Raw genomic sequence first — 21441 nt, 5'->3', positions numbered from 1 at the left:
GTAAAACCAGAGCAAAGCTATTTATGGCAAATTCTAGATATTAACCTAGTCTAGATATGAACCTCGTTGTAGGCATCATATCAAGGAGGTACAATTAGAAGACTCGAGAAGTTTCCCCGCCAGAAGAACTTTAATATTGCGCCTAAATATATGCCATGCTACAACGGAAGTGGACGACACGCCATTTCTTTAAATGAAATTAACTGCTGCTATATGCTATTGCAAAATTTTGTACATAGAATAAAACAAAACTATTTAATATACTACGCTTTTATAAATGGACTAAAAATTAGAAAATAAAGTAATGTAAAAAAAATATTTTTAATAAATAAGCTTTTATTTAACATGTTTAATCAAAGGAATAAAATAAAGTAGTGAAACAAAAGATTTTTTAGCAAGAAAATTTTGTCAAAACTGCACTAAAATGAATAAAATAAAATAAGTAAAAATGGCAACCGAGTTAGAAACGAGACAAACCATTTTGCACGAGTTTATAAATGATCCGGCCTTAAGTACACGTAAAATTGCTAAAAATTAAAGATTGCACTATTCGACAGTTTGCAGGGTTTTAATCGGTAGAAATAAGGCCTGGCAGTTACGAGAAAACCAGGGAGCGGGGGTTAGCATGGTCAAAGTGATAAAAACAATGCTCGGAAGGTCCTCAGTGCGTTTTCGTGAGCTCCGAAGGTTTTGTCGCGTTATGTTACAAAATCCGTATGGAGATCGCCGTTTTGGTACAAAAGGTAAAGCGGAAAGCTTCATTGAGATGTTCTACAGCTCAAACAGCACCAGACCGAGGCGCAAAGTAGAATGTTACAGCGAAATCCCGCAGTCGGAAGTTGTATGAATTCTAAATTTAAAAAATACAACTTCATTGTTATGAACTACGAAACCTACTGCTTTAAAAATTCAAAATATATCGCAGGTCAAGATTTTTATACTGCTGTAAGTCGTCAAGATGCTCCTGAAAGTTGTAAGCTGAAAATGAATTCCAAATTTCCAAAAGACGACATGGTTTGGCAAGCTATTTGTTCCTGTGGCCGTAAGAGCAGCCCTTTTTTCCCATCCGGGACAATGAATGATCAAGTTTATCGGGATGAGTGCCTCAAAAGGCGTCTTCTGTCATTTATGAACAGATAAGGAGTAGGCCACCGTTCTAGGCGGACATGGCAACCTGCCACTATGCCAAGGACACATTGCCGTGGTATAATGCACATAACATCAATTTTGTACCTCACCACTGCAATCCATCCAATAGCCCAGAGCCACGTCCTATTGGGGAATATTGGTCGATTGTCAAAGGAATCTTGAAGTAAACAGGTGAAACAGTGAAAAATATTGAAGAGTGCAAAACAAAGTAGTTGTGCGCATCGCGTGAAGTCGATGATGCAGTCGTGCAGAACATGATGGCGCGTGTGCGATGAAAATACCGATCACTTATATGGAGCAAATAATAACTAATATTTTAAAATTTTAATAACATCTAAACTTCCAAGTTATATAATACAAATAAAAATAATTTCAAAGCCTTCTAGTTTGTTTGTGGTATTAATTTCTAAGTGTCGCAGTTTTGGTGTGTTCACCCTTTAAGTAATTACAGCGGACGGCAGAAAACACATGGCGTACATGAATTTCTATAATAAAAATAGCATATTAAGGCCCGTTAACATATCTATTTTAAATTATAGTTAAATCATTAGTTTTTGTTATTTTATGGCGTTATAATAATTATATTCAAAAATTTATATTGAGCTTGAGGCCATTTTTAATGAAAAACTTATTATGGAAAAGCAACAATAATTTGAAACAAGTAATTTTTAACACAAAACCCGACTTAAAATATATATATATATATTTCACGATCCAATGATCGGATCTAAACCAGATTAGTATGGGACCACCTCTGAGACACTACCTTTCCGATGCAAAAATCGAAATCGGTTGACGTGGTCCAAACTTATGCGGTAACATACATAAAAAAAAATATATATACATATTCCGACGAACTGATAACCTCCTCCTTTGTTGGAGGTCGGTATGATAGAAGTGATAGCTATTTCGGAAATCACCACATTTCCTCATCAGACTTCTTTCAGTAGGATTCGAACCGACAATCCCACTGACTCATCCAGTTGCCTACGCACTGTGCTAAGTTCGCCTTGTGAATTCTTGTTGCTTTTTTCCACTATTTCATTTGTTAAGCCAACTACAATCAAGCGCAGCTACTCCAGTGCTATTTAAACTTTATCATGTGGTTGTTGGTTTTGTTGGTTTTTGTTAGTAATTCTATTATTAGAATGTTTAACTTTTAGGTGTGCTCGTCTTTAAGTTATTTGTTGTTATAACTCCATAAAATAACAAAAACAAATAACTTAAGGACGAGCACACCTAAAAGTTAAACATTCTAATAATAGAATTATTAACAAAAACCAACAAAACCAACAACCACACGATCAAGTTTAAATAGCACTGGAATAGCTGCGCTTGATTGTAGTTGGCTTAACAAATGAAATAGTGGAAAAAAGCAACAAGAATTCACAAGGCGAACTTAACACAGCGCGTAGGCAACTGGATGAGTCAGTGGGATCGCCGGTTCGAATCCTATTGAAAGAAGTCTGATGAGGAAATGTGGTGATTTCCGATTTGTTCGTCAATTTGTGATGTTTCACATCTTTACATTTTTTCGCCCAACGATTTGTGTAGGTATGGCAGTATGCTTTCTTTAGCCTATTTCTTTTGACAGCCATACTTCAACATTTACTTTATCTTATCAATTTGTTTTAACACAAATTTACAAAAATGGCCTCTATAATATTGTTTTCAATATTTTAAATTCAACATCTAGCAATGCATCGGTGAGAAGTGCATTCAATTTCATACATTGCAAACATACCAACAGACAGACGGACAAAATTTCTAAAAACTATTGATTTGGCTTCTGTTGCTCTAATAAAGACCACCCATATTAATTTTTCTTAAATGTCTATAGTGTACAGCCATTGGTCTTTTTCAGTTTTATTAAATGTATAAAATTAAGCTTGAGAACAGCAACATCGAAGCACTTACAGTTCATTCGGCAGGGGAAAAGCGGTTGATATGTAAGTGGTCATTTCCAAATGAAGTGCTATTTTTTTGTTCCCCCCTTTTTAAATTTTTTATGGTGGTAAAAACGACATATCAAAAAGAGCATTATACGAACCAAATAATAAGCCACCAACAATATTTTTTTTTAGTGTAAGCCGTTTTGTTTTCTTTTGCGAACGGTATTTCTTTGGTATATTTTACCTACTTCATATAAAAATATTTGTCCCCGCTGGTTATTCGATAATCAACACAAAAAAAAAAAAGTTTAAGCAAAGAAACAATGAAAAAAGGCGTAACTGTTTGTAAATGACCACCTTAACCTTTATTGATTTATTCTATTTTCGCGTGAAAAAAGACTCTTAGAAAAAAAACGAGAAATGTGAAATATTTCCAGAATTTCACTTTTAGGTGGAAAAGGATTTTTATTTAAAAAGCTTATTTCTCCAAAAGTGTTCTAATGGCATATATCGGAAATTGTTGCCGAAGAAAGGTTAAACAAAAAGCCTGCTTCTCAAGAAAAACCATGACATGAAATCCCGAAAAATGCCATGAAGAAAGTGGAAAAAACTTCAACATTAGCTTATGTAATAAATGGGATTCAAAGTGATATGCAAATCTTTAAAAAGCATGCATTTAATGTTAAAACTCGGTACAATGCTTATCGGTTAGTATACTTTTTTCCAACAGTTCCTAAACTTAGGACTAAACCTTTAACATTTTTTTTAAAAAAAGTGACATTCGGGAAAATATTTTACAAAAATGTAAAAGTAAAGAACAAATTTATCTTTGAAGAGCTTAATAACAGTTTCGTATTCTGCACAAATTTTTACGTCGGTAAACGGTTTAAGAGGATAAATTTACCAATCTTAAAAAAATATATAAATAATACTTGCCATGTACACTTTTTTTTGGAAATTATCCAAGTACATATATACAAAAATACATATGTGTGTATGTCCATATTTAAAAACATACCCACCAAAAAATTATATAAGAAGTTGTAAGCAATAAGGAATTCGCTAGGGGCGCTGTTTGCAGCGTTTATTTTACATGATCTATAAGACTTATATAAGGTAATTATACTCCAAGTGATGCCTTATTATAAGGGATTATTAAAGCCTCTTTTTATATGACCTATAAGGCTTAGGCATAAGGGTCTCTCGGAGAGAGAGAGCAAACCTTATGAAATGATGACATCAATACAGCGAAATGTGGTGTTGATTCAAACTGAACATGAACAGAACTGAACATGTACATGTATGGCTGTAGCTGAGTGTGCAAAGATGCTTGATATAATCGATTGCTGCCAAGACTGTCCGGGTTCAATTCTCATCAGACGGACCACAAAATTTAATTTTATTTTTTTATTTATTTTTATTATCTCTGAGAGAGAAAAAGTTAAACCTTATTCCCAATGACATCAATACGGCGAAATCAGGTACAAAATAACGGTTGTGCCATACAACTTGTATTCCTACAAGTTTCATGCATTAAATGTAAAGACTTACGATCATATTAAATAAGGCTTATATAAGCGCAAATTTTTTCGTGGGTACATATGTTTAATTTGTTGTGTCAACCACATACTGCACATGAGGGTGAAGCGATGCTTTGTCTTTCGTTTATAAATGTGTCATCTGACATCTGCAGCGGGTGCATGATTTTCATGTATACTCGATCATCTAACAAAACCCGTTTTGCATCGTTCTCTGTATACGAGCAGAAGTATTGTTCGTTATCGACTGAGTTCAAGACGAACATGTTGGCCACAACACCCGATTGCTTTTCATACATACTTGATTGGGTTCGGGTGCTTTGCAGCTCAATATACCCGGGTGTTCGAGTTTCAACCCGAGTGTGCACAAAATTTTCTTGATTGGCTTATGACGTTTTTGTTTGTACAAAAAATGTTGCCTTCTCATCGCGGTGTTCTTAGTTTTTGTGCGTAGAGGGTAAAGAGAAGGTTGAATTTTTCGGTAGTTTGTTTAAGTGTACATTTAACCATTTCTTATATTTTTGCTCATACAAAATGCGGCATCACGACGCCTACATCCATTTAGGTATAAATGTGTGTAGATCGGCAATGCCCAAGCCCTATACACTCGGTGCACATTTATTTTTTGTAAAAGTACTTATGTACCTACATAGTTTTAGGCTGTGTTCTAATATATACACACACAGCTTTCCACGCGAAACTATACGAAATAGATGCAAAAACATTATTGTCTACTTCGCTTCTAATTTTTTCATTGCGTATGCACAAGCACAAAGCAACAACATTTTCGTATGCTCTGTGGGAACCAGAGAACAGCTTTGAGTATGATCGAGCCTTTTTGATCACACTCACTAAAAATCAAGCACAAGCGAACGCCACACTCGGCTACTATGTGTTCGATCGAGATGCATACCCGACAGCTGCTTTGGTTACGAACAGGGTTGCCACTTTGGTAAATTGTTACCAAAATTGGTAGAAAAAATTTGGGTTGGTAAAAAGGTAAATTTTTTCTCATTTTGGTAGATTTTTGATGAACATTCCGTTCCCGATTTATTTTTCGTAGTTATCTTTAAATATATTATAAATTTCTTTGCATACTTTTTATATAATTCTTCTTCTTCTTCTTATTTGGCGCTGTAACCGCCTAAGCGATTTTGGCCGAGTCCAAAACAGCACGCCAGTCATTTCTCTTCTGTGCTAACTGACGCCAATTGAAAATGCCAAGTGAAGCCAAGTCCTTCTCCACCTGGTCTTTCCAACGCAGAGGAGGCCTTCCTCTTCCTCTGTTCCCAGCATCGCGGCCCGCGTTGAATATTTTCAGAGCAGGAGCGTTTCTGTCCATCCGAACGACATGGCCAAGCCAGCGGAGCCGCTGAATTTTAATTCGCTGCACTATGTCTATATCGTTGTAAAGCTCATACAGCTCATCGTTAAATCGTCTGCGATATTCGCCATCACCAACGCGTAAAGGTCCGTAAATCTTTCGCAGAATCTTTCTCTCGAAAACTCCAAGAGCCGCCTCATCAGATGCTTTCATTGTCCATGCTTCCGCGCCATACACCAGCACAGGCATGATGAGTGACTTATAGAGTGTGATCTTTGTACGACGAGAGAGGACTTTACTTCTCAATTGCCTACTCAGCCCAAAGTAGCACTTGTTGGCAAGAGTGATTCTCCGTTGGATTTCAAGGCTGACATTATTATTGGTGTTAATGCTGGTTCCCAAATAAACGAAGTCGTCTACTTTTTCAAACTTGTAACTGTCAACAGTGACGTGGGTGCCAAGACGCGTATGCTCTGACTGTTTGTGTGCTGACAGGAGATACTTCGTTTTGTCCTCGTTCACCACCAGACCCATTCGCTTTGCTTCTCTATCCAATCCCGAGAAGGCAGAACAGACGTAGCCCTTGTTTTTACCGATAATATCGATGTCGTCGGCATACGCCAGCAATTGTACGCTCTTATAAAGTATTGTGCCTGAGCGGTTCAGTTCTGCGGCTCTTATTATCTTCTCCAACATAAGATTAAAGAAATCACACGAAAGGGAGTCCCCTTGTCTGAAACCTCGTTTGGTATCAAACGGCTCGGAGAGGTCCTTCCCTATTCTGACGGAGCTGGTGGTATTGCTCAACGTCATTTTACACAGCCGTATTAGTTTCGCGGGGATACCAAATTCAGACATCGCGGCATAAGGGCAACTTCTCTTCGTGCTGTCGAAAGCGGCTTTGAAATCGACAAATAGATGGTGTGTGTCGATCCTATTCTCGCGGGTCTTTTCCAAGATTTGGCGTATTGTGAATACCTGATCTATGGTGGATTTTCCAGGCCTAAAGCCACACTGATAAGGTCCAATCAGCTCGTTGACGGTGGGCTTCAGTCTTTCGCACAATACGCTCGATAAGACCTTGTAACCTATGCTTAGAAGGCTAATTCCGCGGTAGTTGGCGCGTATGGTGGGGTCGCCTTTCTTGTGGATTGGGCAGAGAACACTTAAATTCCAGTCGTCGGGCATGCGTTCATCTGACCATATTCTGCATACGAGCTGATGCATGCACCTCATCAGCTCCTCGCCGCCGTACTTGAATAGTTCGGCTGGTAGGCCGTCAGCTCCAGCAGCTTTGTTGTTTTTCAGCCGCGTAATCGCTATTCGTACCTCGTCATAGTCAGGCGGTGGGACAGCTACTCCATCATCATCGACTGGGGACTCGGGTTCGTCTTCCTCACTACTTTCAGCGCTGCTACCATTCAGTAGGTTATAAAAGTGTTCCCTCCACAATTTAAGTATATTCTGGACATCGGTCACTAGGTCGCCATTGTTGTTCTTACAGGAGTTCGCCCCGGTCTTGAAACCTTCCGTAAGTCGCCTAACCCTCTGGTAGAATTTTCGGGCGTTCTTCCTGTCGGCCAGCATCTCAAGCTCTTCGCACTCACGTATTTCGGCCTCTCTCTTCTTATTGCGGCAAATACGTCTCGCTTCCTTCTTCAGTTCCCTATAACGGTCCCACATGGCTCGCGTTGCGCCCGATCGCAGCGTGGCCCTGTAGGCGGCATCTTTTTTCTCTGCGGCTTCTTGACATTCCTCATCGTACCAGTTGTTCTTTCGGGCTCGCTGAAATCCAACTACTTCTTCGGCGGCGGTACTTAATGATCGGGAAATGTGGTTCCACTGCTCGCGTACGTCGGATTGTTGAAGAGTGCTCTCAGAGAGCAGGTGTGTGAGTCGAGTGGCGAATAAATTGGCCGTCTGTTGTGATTGCAGCTTTTCGACGTTAAGCTTTCCTTGCATTGTTGGGCGCACATTTTTTGCTGCACAGAGGCGGGTGCGTATCTTGGCTACAACAAGATAGTGGTCCGAGTCGATGTTTGGCCCTCGGAGTGTACGTACGTCCAAAACGCTTGAAGCATGCCTTCCGTCTATCACAACATGATCGATTTGGTTTCTCGTTTTTCGATCTGGAGACAGCCATGTAGCTTGGTGGATGTTCTTATGCTGGAACCTAGTACTGCATATTACCATATTTCGGGCCCCGGCGAAGTCGATCAGCCTCAGTCCGTTATCGGACGTTTCGTCGTGGAGGCTGAATTTTCCGACAGTGGCGCCAAAGATCCCTTCCTTGCTCACCTTGGCATTAAAATCGCCAAGCACGATTTTGACATCGTGTCGGGGGCAGCGCTCATATGTACGTTCCAAGCGCTCATAGAAGAGATCCTTGGACGCCTCATCCTTCTCTTCCGTCGGGGCATGGGCGCAGATGAGCGAGATGTTGAAGAATCTAGCTTTGATGCGGATTGTGGCTAGACGTTCGTCCACCGGGGTGAACGCCAGTACTCGGCGACGGAGTCTCTCCTACCACGAATCCAACATCGAATTTGCGCTCCTTTACGTGGCAACTGTAGTAGACGTCGCAAGGCTTCACGCTTACTTTACCTTGCCCCGTCCATCGCATTTCTTGGATGGCGGTGATGTCAGCCTTTGTCTTCCCGAGGACATCAACCAGCCGGGCAGAGGCACCTTCCCCATTAAGGGTCCGGATATTCCAGGTGCATACCCTTAAATCATAGTCCTTTATACGTTTGCCGTGGTCGTCATCAGAAAAAGGGGGTCTCATTCGAGGCTTGTTGGAATTTTTCATTGGGCGGGGTTTTAACGTGGCGGGACCCAAACTCAGCGCACGCGAAGTTTTACGCCTTCTCACTTTAGCTCGCTCCCAAACGGGTGTTTGGTTGCTACCCAGAGGATACGTGGATATAAATATCCGGACGTTGTGAGCTGCGATTTGAACCGTACGCACAAGAATCGCTTCTGGCCACTCCCAGGTGAATGGCAGTCAAAAGTTTTCCACTTCTGCGCACGGAACCATCCTCCTCCTCTTTTTATATAATTACATACGTATAAATGTATGTCGATATAAGGCGAAAATATCGCGCTCTATTCAAAACTAATTTTACTGGAATCCGGAGGAGTTTTTGATTGCCTAAATATTTTAAATGATTATTTAAATATAAAAAAAAAATTACAGGTATGTAATTACGCATTGATTGTTCGCAAAAAAAATTAAATCAACGCCATTTTCTATCGATGGAAAAAAATATAAAAAAATCAACGGGAATTTTAAGCAGCATATACTCATATAGTATTTGCTTTAAAACTCCATACCTTAAATTGTTCTAAAAATTCAGAGTAAAGAATTCAAAATTTAGACGAAAATTTTTGGAATTTTTCTATATGTTGTATATAGTTTGAATCCTCGATTTTTATGGATTTAGTTAAAGCAATAAAAAAAATTTACTCGAAAAATATTGCGAATATTAAAAAAAAAATCATTTTTCTGAGTCACTGTATTTGTCTATAATAACTCGAGTTGAAGTTTTTCAAATAATGAAGTTTCATTGTTGCCTTTATTTTCATCACATCCGCTTTTGGTTGAAAGAAACTCAGAATATGACAATAATATGACTCAAATACCGTATAACTAGTTAAATAAAAAGTTCTTAAAAACAATTTTAATTCTTATTGAAATAACTAAAAAAAATAGAAAATAAAACTAGTTTTAATTTAAATAAATAAAAAATAACAAAATATAGTTTTTATTAAAATAATTATAAAAAAGTTATTGGTAGATATTTCCCAGATTTGGTAGATTTTTTTCAAGTGGATGGTAAATATTTTTTTTCGTCAGTGGCAACCCTGGTTACGAACGAGTCTGTTCGATCACCCTCGCTATAAATTGAGCACAAGCGAACACCACACTCGGACACCCGCAGCTAACCCGAAAATTTGTGTAACAATGAAACGGACACCCGAACATTGCGATAAAATGCAGGACAACAAAGAAATTTACGCTGAAGGTAACTGGCGCCAATATGTTCCCACCAGACATCTGCAGCGGGTGCATGATTTTCGTGTATACTCGATCATCTAACAAAACCCGCTTTGCATCGTTCTCTGTATACGAGCAGAAGTATTGTTCGTTATCGACTGAGCTCAAGACGAACATGTTGGCCACAACACCCGATTGCTTTTCATACATACTTGATTGGGTTCGGGTGCTTTGCAGCTCAATATACCCGGGTGTTCGAGTTTCAACCCGAGTGTGCACAAAATTTTCTTGATTGGCTTATGACGTTTTTGTTTCTACAAAAAATGTTGCCTTCTCATCGCGGTGCTCTTAGTTTTTGTGCGTAGAGGGTAAAGAGAAGGTTGAATTTTTCGGTAGTTTGTTTAAGTGTACATTTAACCATTTCTTATATTTTTGCTCATACAAAACGCGGCATCACGACGCCTGCATCCATTTAGGTATAAATGTGTGTAGATCGGCAATGCCCAAGCCCTATACACTCGGAGCACATTTATTTTTTGTAAAAGTATTTATGTACCTACATAGTTTTAGGCTGTGTTCTAATATATACACACACAGCTTTCCACGCGAAACTATACGAAATAGATGCAAACACATTTTTGTCTACTTCGCTTCTAATTTTTTCATTGCGTATGCACAAGCACAAAGCAACAACATTTTCGTATGCTTTGTGGGAACATATTGGCGCCAGTTACCTTCAGCGTAAATTTCTTTGTTGTCCTGCATTTTATCGCAATGTTCGGGTGTCCGTTTCATTGTTACACAAATTTTCGGGTTAGCTGCGGGTGTCCGAGTGTAGTGTTCGCTTGTGCTCAATTTATAGCGAGGGTGATCGAACAGACTCGTTCGTAACCAAAGCAGCTGTCGGGTATGCATCTCAATCGAACACATAGTAGCCGAGTGTGGCGTTCGCTTGTGCTTGATTTTTAGTGAGTGTGATCAAAAAGGCTCGATCATACTCAAAGCTGTTCTCTGGTGACCACTATCTTGTATGTGTTGCGCCAAAGCTGTGCTTTGCTTATTTTTCTTTATATCTGCTTCGTGCTCTGACAGACGAACGCCCAATGCTCTCTTAGTCGTTCCTATATAAACTTTGTTGCAGTTTTCGTTTTTGCTTCCTTTGCAAGTTATTTCGTATACCACGTTGCTTTGCTGCTGGGGCGGTAGTGGCGTTTTTGTTTTGGTAAAGATCGAAGAAAGTGTGCAGTTTGATCGGTACGCCAACGTTACATTAAGGTTGTTGGTGTTTATGTCATCGTTAAATTGTTGGTAAAAGCGAGGGATGTATGTGACACTATAATATCGCTTGTTGTCATTGGGTGTTTTCGTGTCCGGTACTCTCTTAATTTCGTTGTTTATTTCTGACGTTTTCTGTTTTATTAGGCTTTGTATTAAGTGGTGTGGGTAGTTGTTGCTTACCAGAATTTTGTTTATTTTCTTTATGTTCGTGTCTCTAAATTGTTGGTGACTTATCGTTAGTACTTTGTGGATTAGATTTCTAGCTGTGTTAATTTTGTATTTCAAAGGTTGCGAAGATAAGTAATTTATTAGACGCCCAGAGGAAGTAGGCTTTGAGTACCAGTCAAGAAGAATGACGTTACTTTTTCGGTGGATCATGACATCCAAAAAAGGTATACGTAAATTGTTCTCTGATTCCATCGTGAATTGCAATTTAGGATGATATTCGTTGAGTGTTTTAAGAATTATATCCGCGTCGTTTCGTTTTATAATAGCAAATATATCGTCTACGTACTTGACAATGAACTTGATGTCAATGTTGAAATTTTCTTTGAGGCTCATAAAGGTGTTGTCTAATAAGTAATCGTAATCTAAGTTCGTTCGATGAATGATTACAATTATTTTAAATTTACAGTTTTTCTAATTACAATCTTTTGAGTAATCTTAAACGAAGTTATTCTATAAATGTGCGAAATATAAATGCGCTTAACGATAATATGAGGATAATAGGTATTTATCTAAAAACAAACAGACAAATAAAAGAAACTAATATTAAAATAAAAATAAAAAGTAAAGTCGTTTGGGCGAAATAAACTTTGTATAACCGGAAAAAAAACAACACAGGATTACAATTAAAGTAATCGTTCATCGAACGAACTTGGATTACGATTACAGTGATCGTAATTTTAACTTTTTTAAAATTACGATTACTGTAATCGTAATCTAAGTTCGTTCGATGAAGGATTACTGTAATCGTAATCTTGTTTTTTTAGCTTGTTGGGATTACTGCAATCCAAATCGTTTAGTAATCGTAATCCTTATCGCCTAGCTCTGTATCAGGGTCGCATTCGCATTCGCAACCGCGGAACCTCCGCATAAATTATGACATTCGCATTCGCTTTCGCATTCGCAATAATCAATGCGGAGCTTTTGCGAATGCGAATATTGTACAAATGCACTGTTAAAACGTATCTGGCAAACAAAAATTTTAGCCAATATTTTTTGCCTGTAGAGATGCTACGGTAAGACTGTCCCCTACGTCTACCCTCTTTCGTAATTTAAAGTCAAAACGTAAGATAATAGTAGGTATTTCCAGCGGAAATGTTCAACGGCTGGCTATAAAGAGAATCGAATATTATTTGTCAAAGGTCTGTTGAATAAACTGGATGCACCTCTAGTTGTTTTCTTACTGTAATAATTTTTTCCTCATAAAACTTATTATTCTTAAGTTTCGTGTTTCCTTCTATTAGTCTTTCAGCTCGAAAACAAATCATTTATTTTAATTTTGTGTAAATTGTCAAAATTAGCACGCATCGAAATAAAGATAAAATGGTATGTAAATAAGTCGACAGCCAAGTTCACAAATTAAATAAGAAATAATTCAAGGTGAATTTTATATCTATTGAGGCGTGGGACTTGGCATGTAATATATGGTTAGTATAGTATGGAAAGGGCTTAACTCACATCGTAGCTGAAATTCAAAAAGCCGTAACTAACTAAAAATCCAAAATTAACTTTTTGATTGATGCATTTCATCGAATCATAAGTTCCCACATCGTTTTAGGCAATACAAAAATTTAGTTAGTTCTGATTTTTTGCATTTCAGCAACAATGTGTAATAAGCCCTCTTAAAATAGTATTAGCGATATATATATGTGGGAAATTTGCGCTCATTCCCCTCAAAAAATATATCAAAACACATTGAGCGCATGGAATGGAACAACAAAACAGATTTGATAGCTTATGGTACCGACAGCGGTGAGTAATTAATTGTGACTGCCTGCAACTAGGAAGCTCAAATAACTAATAAAAACAAAAAACTAATTACAAGGTATTCATTACAGGCGAACCTTTCCAAGGAGTCACCCGAGAACTAAGCAAATCTGAGACCTTTATCGTCCGTGATTCCATAATTCAAATTATTATAAAAAACGGGGTATCTTTTTAACAAAATAACAAGATTTTAAACTATTCCTGCTGGCAGCCGCGACTTTAAAAACAGAATTTTCTTCGAAATTTTCATTCCTAGAAACTAACAATTTATTCGCCATATCCACCTATTCACAACCTCGCTATAGGCGCACATTTTTCAAACCAGTCAGAGAAGACAGGGTTAAAAATGAAGTACAAAAACTAAAATCGAAAAAACGCTGATGACGTAACAGGTTCTCCAAATTCTGAAACAATCAAAAGAATTGATGCTCCAGGCCATTGCCATGATGCTAGATCGTGAAGATGAAAGTCAGGAGGATACATCCGACATTTGCAGCCCCGATGCAATTCCCAAAAAGGAACTGTTGCACCGCAATAAAAAAAGAAACATAACTTAAAGTCCCCTCAACTGGTGCAGCGTCAATCGAAAAGAATTTACAATTTTGTCAAGTTTCAAGTGTGTCGCCTCGAGCGAATAGTTATTTAGTGGCGCAGGTTTGATTTACGACCCGTTAGGAATCAGGCTGTAACCCGAAAAGGCAACAAAATTACTCTTTCTTAAATACAATGTTCCAATTTTATAATTGAAGTACTAAATAAAAAAAATAAAAAAGTATTACAAATTAGTAACTTTTCCATTTTTTATTTACCTAAATCACCTAATGTACTCACCAAAATTAAATATCTTAAAAATATTTGACATCCGCGTTCGCATTCGCATCCGCAGATGTTAGCTTTTAAACATCCGAATCCGCGGATGTCTAAAATTCCACATTCGCAACATCCCTACTCTGTATGGTTCTATCGATCCGCATCGTTGGTTTTTTTTTGTGTAGGTAAACGGTTAGTATTCTTAACTTGTTCCAACGACGTGATCGAGTCAGTGATGCCAACGAATTTTTAGTATGAAGAAGTTTAGTTTTACTAATAATATAACTAGAAACGCCGCTGTGGTGTAGCGGTTAACAGTCTGCGCTACCATTCCTCAGTGGCTGGGTTCAAACCCGGTTCAACCCAATATTAAGAATTAAAAAAAAAACAAAAAAGCTTTTTCTGATAGCTGTCGGGCCTCGGCAGGCAATAACAAACGTCCGAGTTTATTTGTTGCATTAAAAACAGCTTCTCATAAAAATACAATCGCCATTCGGAGTCGGCGTATAACTGTAGGTCCCTCCCCCTTTGTGTGACAACATCAAGGCGCATGCCACAGATCGCAGGAGAATCTCGGCCAAACACTAACATATGTGTAAGCGCTAATCTATTATTATTATTATGTATTATACATATTTTTAGTATAACTAGAAACTGTACAGTTAGCAACATCCTTCATCAGTAAAGGAGCCGATTTCTTATGTGGAAACGAGAAACCTGCTTTATTACAAAACCGTTAATTATTGAATCAATATATATGCATATGTAAATATGCACAAACTTAATGTGTTTGAAAATAATTTGCAACAAAACAATTCTTACCGCGTTGGTTCTCTGTGCCATTTTCAGTCTCCTTTGACGGTTTTATATTGTTAGTTTTCGGTGTTTCGAGAGGAGCTGATGGGTCACTCGTTTGTTCCTTCCGATCATTATTATTCATGATCCTTCAGTTGAAAGTTGATACCTCAAACATGATGACTCTGTAATTTTGGATAATCAATTAAGATACTATGTAAATGAAAAAATCCTAGATAAATTTTCTAAAACATTTTTGACCGTAGTCGAGTGGTTGTAAGACCCAAGATCGATTCGTGGTCTGCGCAATAATAGAAAAACGTATTCTCTAATACTAAGATCTGATAAATCTTCTCTTCTTCTTGATGCAGTTTACACTGGGCACCTTTCGTTACGGCAACTGGTAATTTGTAGAGGAGAAATCGACGAGGAAAAGAGAGAATCACTGAGTCGCCCATGCTCTGTCACCCAATTTTGTGCTCTAGTTCGCCTTAAGGGCTGCTCAAGCAGGCGAGGTGTGGTAAATATTCGAACGAGTTCCTTAATATGCACAATTACTGTATTTTGGAGCAAAAGTTGCCGTTGTGTAAACTCCGTCATTGGAACACATAGGTGACGTGCAGTGTTGCCATTTTAGCCGTTTTACGGCTAGATTTAGCCGGTTGTGATAGCAAACAGCCGGAGAAATTTCGGTTTAGCCGGAAGCGGATTTGTTAGCCGTTTTGTAAAAAAAAAAATTGCGTTTTTAGCCGATTTTGCTATTTACCTTGTTTTCTTAAAATTCAAGTATATATGTTTCCATTTTTGCCTAAGAGATCCAAAATCTGTTAGAAATGGCTACTAGCCTTATCGCGGAGGCAGAGTTATATGAAATTGGGCCGATTTCGCTTATTTTTATTTTAAACGAATATATTTTTTCTTCATAAAATGTTTGTTATGAATGACTTAAATTTAAGTGTGAAGTTCTATTCGCAAACTTAGAAAATAACAAATTGATTGCTTAAAACGCGTTTGTGTTTGGATATACATACATATGTAGTGCTAAGTATAAATGTTACAGGTATTGTCTTCCCAGATAGCGCGTATTCAATTTTGCCTTAATTATAAAACATCAATGTTGCTTAAAGTTGTAAGGTAAGGGAAAAATTGATATTTTCAAGCACTATATATACATATGGATTTATTTAAACTAACTTTTTTTGCTGAGAACTTATTTAAATTCCAAAAACCGAAGGCCAACTTTAATTAAAAGAACCAACACTGAAATGCGTCAAAATGAAAGTAAAAGAACACAAATTTCTATGTAAAGCAAAACTCTCTGGGAAGACAATAGGTTTGTTCGTCGAAAATCCAGCGAAAATTATCACTCAAAATATCAATTAGTAAGAAAAATGCTCCCAAATTCTCTCTCAAGTAGAGAAACTTGAAGATTTTTGCACGAACGAAAATTTGCAGGAACTTGCAAGTTTCCCTGCCAGCTAGTGTCCACGGTTGCATTTCAAACATAAGAAATTTGTATAGAATTTTTAAAATTCTTTCAGAGGGACAAAAAACGGGATCTACATGTATATTTCTTGTTAGTCCGACTTTCTTCAACATACGTTTAAATTTTTTTGCCGTAGTAACTGTCGGGTTTCCTATATCGACTCTGGTTGAGATTGCATTCCGTGTACGTTTCAAATCATTGGAATTAACTAAATTAATTAAGTAAACAAGTATTTACTTAAATTTTTCATTTTAAAATCGCCCAAGCTTGTAAATTTTTAAATTTGACGAACCTGTTTATTCAAATTATCGTCGACAAAAAATGCAACCATGTGCCACAATCTTATGTTTTTCCTAATTTCAAATTCTTGCTGGCAAAATTTTTTCTAGCTTGAATTTGCAACTTCTCTCCAAGAACTAGTCTTTCTACTTATGATTTCTTTAAATAAAACATGGAAAATTTAGTTGAAACAGTTTAGCCGTTTTTAGCCGTTTTTTTTTTTGCCAATTTAGCCGGTTGGTCTAAAAAGTTCTGGCTACACTGGTGATGTGCAATAATGTCAGAAGAATTGCGGAAATAATGTTATTCACATTAGTTCACTTCGGAGAAGGCCAAAAAAATATTTTTTAAGATCTTGCAATTAATACACAAATGAAAAGTGAATTAATGTCAGAAATGTAAAAATTTAATAAAGTCAGAGGAAATAAGGTCACATCGATACCTGAGTGTAAGATCGACCTTTCTCGGCAGCCAGTTCGAAAACGCCCTATCTCAGAAAACTTTTCAATAATGCCCTACTTCAGAATTTGATAGAAGAACGCCCTATCTCAGAATTTTATTGAAAAATGCCCTATCTCAGAATTCGGTTGAAAAACGCCCTAGCTGAAAATACATTGAAAATATGCTGAGATAGGACGTTTTTGAATCGGCACCTGATATTGGGCGTTCTTAAACCAAATTCTGAGATAGGGCGTTTTTCAATCAAATTCTGAAATAGGGAGTTCTTCAATCGAATTATGAAGTATGGCGTTTTTGAAAAGTTTTCTGGGATAGGGCGTTTTCTAACTGGCTGCCGAGAAGAGTCGATCTTCCACTCAGGTATCGATATCTTATCATCCATATACATAATTACCTTTTCGAAAGCGCAGTAAAGTCCATGAACGTTACTGCTCTTTCAAAAAAAAATCCACTTTTCAACATACATACATATATGTATGTATGACATGTGCATAGGACACAGCTTTAAAAGTGCATAACACCACTGCGGTCCACATTCACTTTTGACCTGTGTACTAATGTCATTTACATTAATTCCCTTACAAAAGTGAATTTATGTCAATTGACATCAGTGATGGAAAAGTAGGCACAATAGTGCCATTTTTGGCACTTTCATTCTCAGAGGCACTTTTGTCACAATTCATCCTGTTTTGGCACAATCATAAGTTATAGAACCTTATACTATGTCTCTATTGAGAGATTTATCCATTAAGATTTAATAAATCCAGTTGCTAAATCACAACCGTCTCCATTACCACAACGAGGTATGTTTGACGTTCACATTTTTAAATATTTGACGTTTGCTTATGTATGATTTTATAAATACAGTTGCGGACATTGATATACAGACAGATAAAAGGAAGGTACCAAGCGGAATTTCATTATATGAATTCTGAATATTATTGGCTTCTTATTCGTGGTAAATATGTATGTATAATATATAGTTTGGAAAGTGTAAAGATAGTACCATATTCCGAATCATTTTCCCGAATTTAAGAAAAATTATCAAAACGGTAAAAAACATTCGCGGAAAGAAAAATTTTTGTAGAAAAATTTTTTTAGAACTCTCTTATTCATAGAGGAGGGAACCGAAAATCCAATCGTGGGCCTTTGGCATATCATGAATACGAACTGAGTTCTAGAGGATGTTCGGTGCAATGTTATCGAAGCAGAACCATTACCGAAATTTATAAATTTTTTGTCGCAGCGCGTAAATGACTTATAGAAAGCGGAGAAGACTGCATGATATTACTATAAAACATTTCTTCTAAATTTTTAGTTTTTAAAATAATATTTTCTTAATTTATTACAACCAAAGTTATGTAAATATGTATTACTAATTTTCCTCCCAAACTAACAAAAATATAAAAATCCCTAGAAATACGAAAATTCATGTTTTTATGATAGGCTAGATTTCAATGTCCTCAACTGTATATTGAAATCACAAATGTCATTTGACTTATAGCATGTGAATTTGTGGTTGCCACATCCAACAAATTGTACTTATTGATCAATATTATTGAAGATTTGACGAAGATTTAACTTAAATCTACTGCCTTTCGTGATTTAATTTTATATGGTAAATCTCAAAAGATTTGACGTCAAATCTCGTCAGAGGGCTAAATCTTCATTAAATCTCACAATGGAGACATAGTATTATCGTAATAATCCAATATATAACAAAAAATCACATACTACATTATAGATTAAAAAATTACAAAAAGTGGAAATTAAAAGCACTAAAAAATTAAAATAAGGGCCGTGAGTATATTGTGTCGCAGCTCTTGACAAAAAAAAAGGAAGTTTCCGCAACAACATATGTACATATATCCTGTTTGTTAAATTATGAGTTGGACTTTTATATAAAATCAATAAAAAATTAATCAATTGGTGAAACTGGTCAAAATGTATCACTGCCATTATTTCGTATATAGGTAGATATACATATGTGTAAACACGTAAGAATAGCTATATTTCGATGTAAATATTTCCCCTTCCTAATTAGAATACTGTGTTATCTTGCTATAAATTTATGTATATATGTATGTCTAAGGAATAATTCATCAAAATGACTTACTGCAATAACTTGGTTAATTAATAAATATTATATTACCTCAGTGTATTTTAAAAATAATATTTCTTAAAAGGCCTTAAAAGACAGAAATTTTAATTTTGTGGCACTTTCATCTTCTTTATTATTTTTAAAGACCATTAGGCACATTTTCAAATTCCATCCCGGATTGACATTAATTCCATTGGCATTAGTTGTGCTTTCGTTTTCTCCATCAAAAAATATCCAGTAACTTGCCAGTAACCGAAATATATGCAAGAAAACACCTATATGTAGGTACATATAATATAACACTGTAGCAGACCGATGTCTGTACATTATAGATATGAAAGAAATTTAATATTGGGGGTCTTTATTAGAGCTAAAGAAGCCAAGTCAACAATTTTAACTTAAGCATGGAACTGAATAAAGTTTTCACCTGTGCATAGCTAAAGCCCTGTATGCAGCTCTCAAGAAAACGGTCAAGAAAAAATTGCCATTATTTCGCGTGTGTGTCCAAGGAATTTTGACATTTTTGATACTTCATAGCCTGTTGCCTCACTCTTTCCTCAAGAAATAATGGAACGGGCATATATTTCTGTTGCAAACCTGAGTTGCCTTGTGCTCTTTTTTCACAAAAAAACTTTAGAAAACAGTAGTAGAAAGCGTAGTAAATTTCTTAAGAACTGCGTACTGCCTTAAGGAAATTTGACTCAAGAAAATTTCTTAGCCATTTCTTGTACGTCATTTTATATTTTTATATAAAGGTCTTACCTATAATATAGAAAGAAAAGAATTATGTACATGTTTAAAAATTGCAGTTTAAGTAAATTGACAGGATAAAGTAAATATTGCAATATGGCTGCCAAAAGAAAGACGTTTAAAAAGGCTTACAGCCTAAAATTTTTTTTTTGAGGGTTGCCACCTGTTTGGAAAATTTTATTTAATTGATAAGGTAAATTGAATAGTGCAATATGGGTATCCCACTGAAAGGTTTAGGAAAGTTGACTGCCGGGAATATGTTTTAGGAGGGTTGCCCCTGGTTTGAGAAATTGTATTAAATTAAATTTATAAAATAAATTAAATACTACAATATGGGTATCAAACAGCACAAAAATACTTTTAGGGAGCAGTGAAGCATGCCGGGTACTGGCTAGTCGTTTTATAAAAAAATAAAATAAAATTATTAGTCACGACTTTTTCCATTTCCGGGACGATGTTTGTTACGTTTTTTTGCATTTCAGGTGAGGATATAAGTACTTCCTCATGCAAAGTCATGAGCAGGCATGGGCAGAGAACGAGCACACGCTCAAAGAGCGTAATCATCGTGTGTACGTTTACAAGCAAGAGCGTAACGATGAGAACGCGACAGATTTCGTGTAGGCTTTACGTGATTTCCTGCCAACGGCTTTAACCACGGTGCCCGCATTTGGCACAACGGATTAATTTTTGCATTAATCACTGCCCTGAACTGCAAGCACTTCAGTACCAATTGGCAGTATGTGGTGGACACACTTACCACCTTGGTAGGGCCGAGGCCTACCTAAACCTCTGACGTTCTCTGGATCACGACATCCGGTTGCAATGCAACTCCACATTGAACCATTGCTGGTTCTACCCGCATTTAGGTATTAAACCACAGCCACCACGATACTCCCCAAAGGGGCCGTACCCATGAACAGACCGGAGTAATGCTCGCCGGCGAGATTTGCTGGACTGGCGCAACTCACCCTGACCCACTTAACTGACTCAGCTCACACTAGAACGACTTACACGACTACTTCACTCCACATTCATACTCCGTCTTGCTCGTCTCACAAGTCTAATCGCCTCGCTCGTGGGCACCCTCCACATCCAGGAGCGGTGGCACCACTTGCTCAACTTTCGACCGATCGAGTTGCTCGACATACATTCACCATCTTGCTCCGTCTTGCTCATCTCACACGTCCTACTCTCCTCGCTCGTGGGCACCCTCCACATCCAGGAGCGGTGACACCGCTCAGCTTTCGCAACGGATCGAATTGCTCAACTTGCGCACAACTTTTTCACCATTTCCAGCGGTTTCCACCACACTTTTCCTCCAATTACAACTATTTTCACCATTATCTCCATTATCTCCATTTTCACCATTTTCTCCATTTTCTAGTCGTGTAAGCCATGCCAGTGTTTGCCTTGCCAGCCTTGCAAGCCTTGCTTGCGTCACCAGTTTTGCTCGTCTCGCCGACGAACACACTCCGGGGGCATCTGTTCCCCGTGGCACCATTTTTAAAGTCTTTGGTATGACTCTCGAAAGCCGTAGACTTCTTCCAGTTGAGCCTTCACCGACTCAGGACTGGTAGCCTTTGACTGGGGT

General features: G+C 37.3%; 1 protein-coding gene across 1 annotated transcript in view; it reads right to left on the bottom strand.

Annotated features, from left to right (window-relative positions):
• Window positions 1-21441, bottom strand: part of LOC118734127 — a 101167-nt gene that overhangs the window by 20180 nt on the left and 59546 nt on the right. The window contains exon 2 of the mRNA XM_036463839.1: window positions 14803-14960. Within this exon, the coding sequence (XP_036319732.1) occupies window positions 14803-14920 (118 nt within the window). The 5' untranslated portion in view covers window positions 14921-14960. The remainder of the gene's footprint in view (window positions 1-14802; window positions 14961-21441) is intronic.

Source organism: Rhagoletis pomonella, unplaced genomic scaffold, assembly GCF_013731165.1.
Source record: "Rhagoletis pomonella isolate Grant_MI unplaced genomic scaffold, Rhpom_1.0 Rhpom_scaffold_00002, whole genome shotgun sequence".
NCBI lineage: Eukaryota > Metazoa > Arthropoda > Insecta > Diptera > Tephritidae > Rhagoletis > Rhagoletis pomonella.
This window is presented reverse-complemented; position numbering and strand designations above follow the sequence as displayed.